Source organism: Perkinsus marinus, assembly GCF_000006405.1.
Source record: "Perkinsus marinus ATCC 50983 genomic scaffold scf_1104296933200, whole genome shotgun sequence".
In the NCBI taxonomy this organism is placed as follows: domain Eukaryota; phylum Perkinsozoa; order Perkinsida; family Perkinsidae; genus Perkinsus; species Perkinsus marinus.
The window spans coordinates 1-977 of NW_003215208.1; the positions used below are offsets into that span (position 1 = coordinate 1).

The 977-nt window shown below is 52.7% G+C and overlaps 1 protein-coding gene across 1 annotated transcript; it reads right to left on the minus strand.

The window, feature by feature from the left end:
• Window positions 1–15: 15 nt before the first annotated feature.
• Pmar_PMAR009693 (methionine aminopeptidase 2, putative) lies at window positions 16–849 on the minus strand (the record flags this gene model as incomplete). The annotated part of the gene is made up of 6 exons (XM_002785219.1): window positions 16–75; window positions 134–251; window positions 295–367; window positions 418–539; window positions 585–682; window positions 735–849. Coding segments are annotated over 6 exons (586 nt in total), but the record flags the coding sequence as incomplete, so codon positions are not given.
• Window positions 850–977: the final 128 nt, after the last annotated feature.

Below are 977 nucleotides of genomic sequence, written 5' to 3' on the forward strand. Positions count from 1 at the left end.
AATGGCTGCATTCACCCTCCTCTATACAGTAGCCCCGACCAGTGCTCGCGAAGGTTTCGACGGCATAGAATTGGCCTGAAAACGTCACTCGCCACGAAATTCGTAATTCGAAAATCGTAGCCCTGAGCCCTACCTTCCTCCATGCATCCTGGCTCGTCGTTTTTGACGATGGGTACACCCTGTCCACCATGCATCTGGTATTTGCCCAGCGAGTGCCCGCTCAGGTTTTCGATGGCTTTGATGGGGATAGCCTATAACAACCGATGATACTCCCACTTACACCAACAACCTTACCTCGGCACCATCCCTTTCGAGGAACTCATAACTCTCTATAGCCTCCTGAATGACCTCACCAATCTCGGAGAATCTGCAAAAGGAGTGGTACGGAATTGGCCCCTCCCCCCGGACAGCCATCACCTCGCGTCTATACCAGCGAAATTGACACCAGCTCTAGTTCCTTCTTTGGTTGCCTCGATCAAGGGATCGAACTTCGGGTCGAATGCAATGGTGAAAGCGCAATCTGCGATACGACCTCCAACCTGACATACACCATGAAGGCGCCTAGAGGCTCCACCCGAGCCCACCTGCGTTCCGAAGTCGAGTTTGCAGATATCGCCCTCCTTCAATACAGTAGTGTCACCATAATTAGGACTGTAATGAGCAGCCACGTTGTTAAGCGAACCTACAAAGGAGAGACGATCCCTTCTCCCATCAGAACCGGGCGATGTCATTACATCCAGTGGGGAAACCGTAGCCCTTAGCGAGGAAATTCGGGTCGTCACTTCCCATGGGCGGCGCTCCTAGAAGCTCCCTGGTCTTCGCTTCAATGGCTTGGCACAAGTCAAGCATCTTTATCCCTGCATTAATCAGCAACATTCTCCTCTACTTGCCCGCGTGTTGACTATTACCAGGGCGTGCTATGGTCTGGGCATACCTCCTCACTTGACGGTGGCACTCGGCGGCTTCCCGCATGTTAA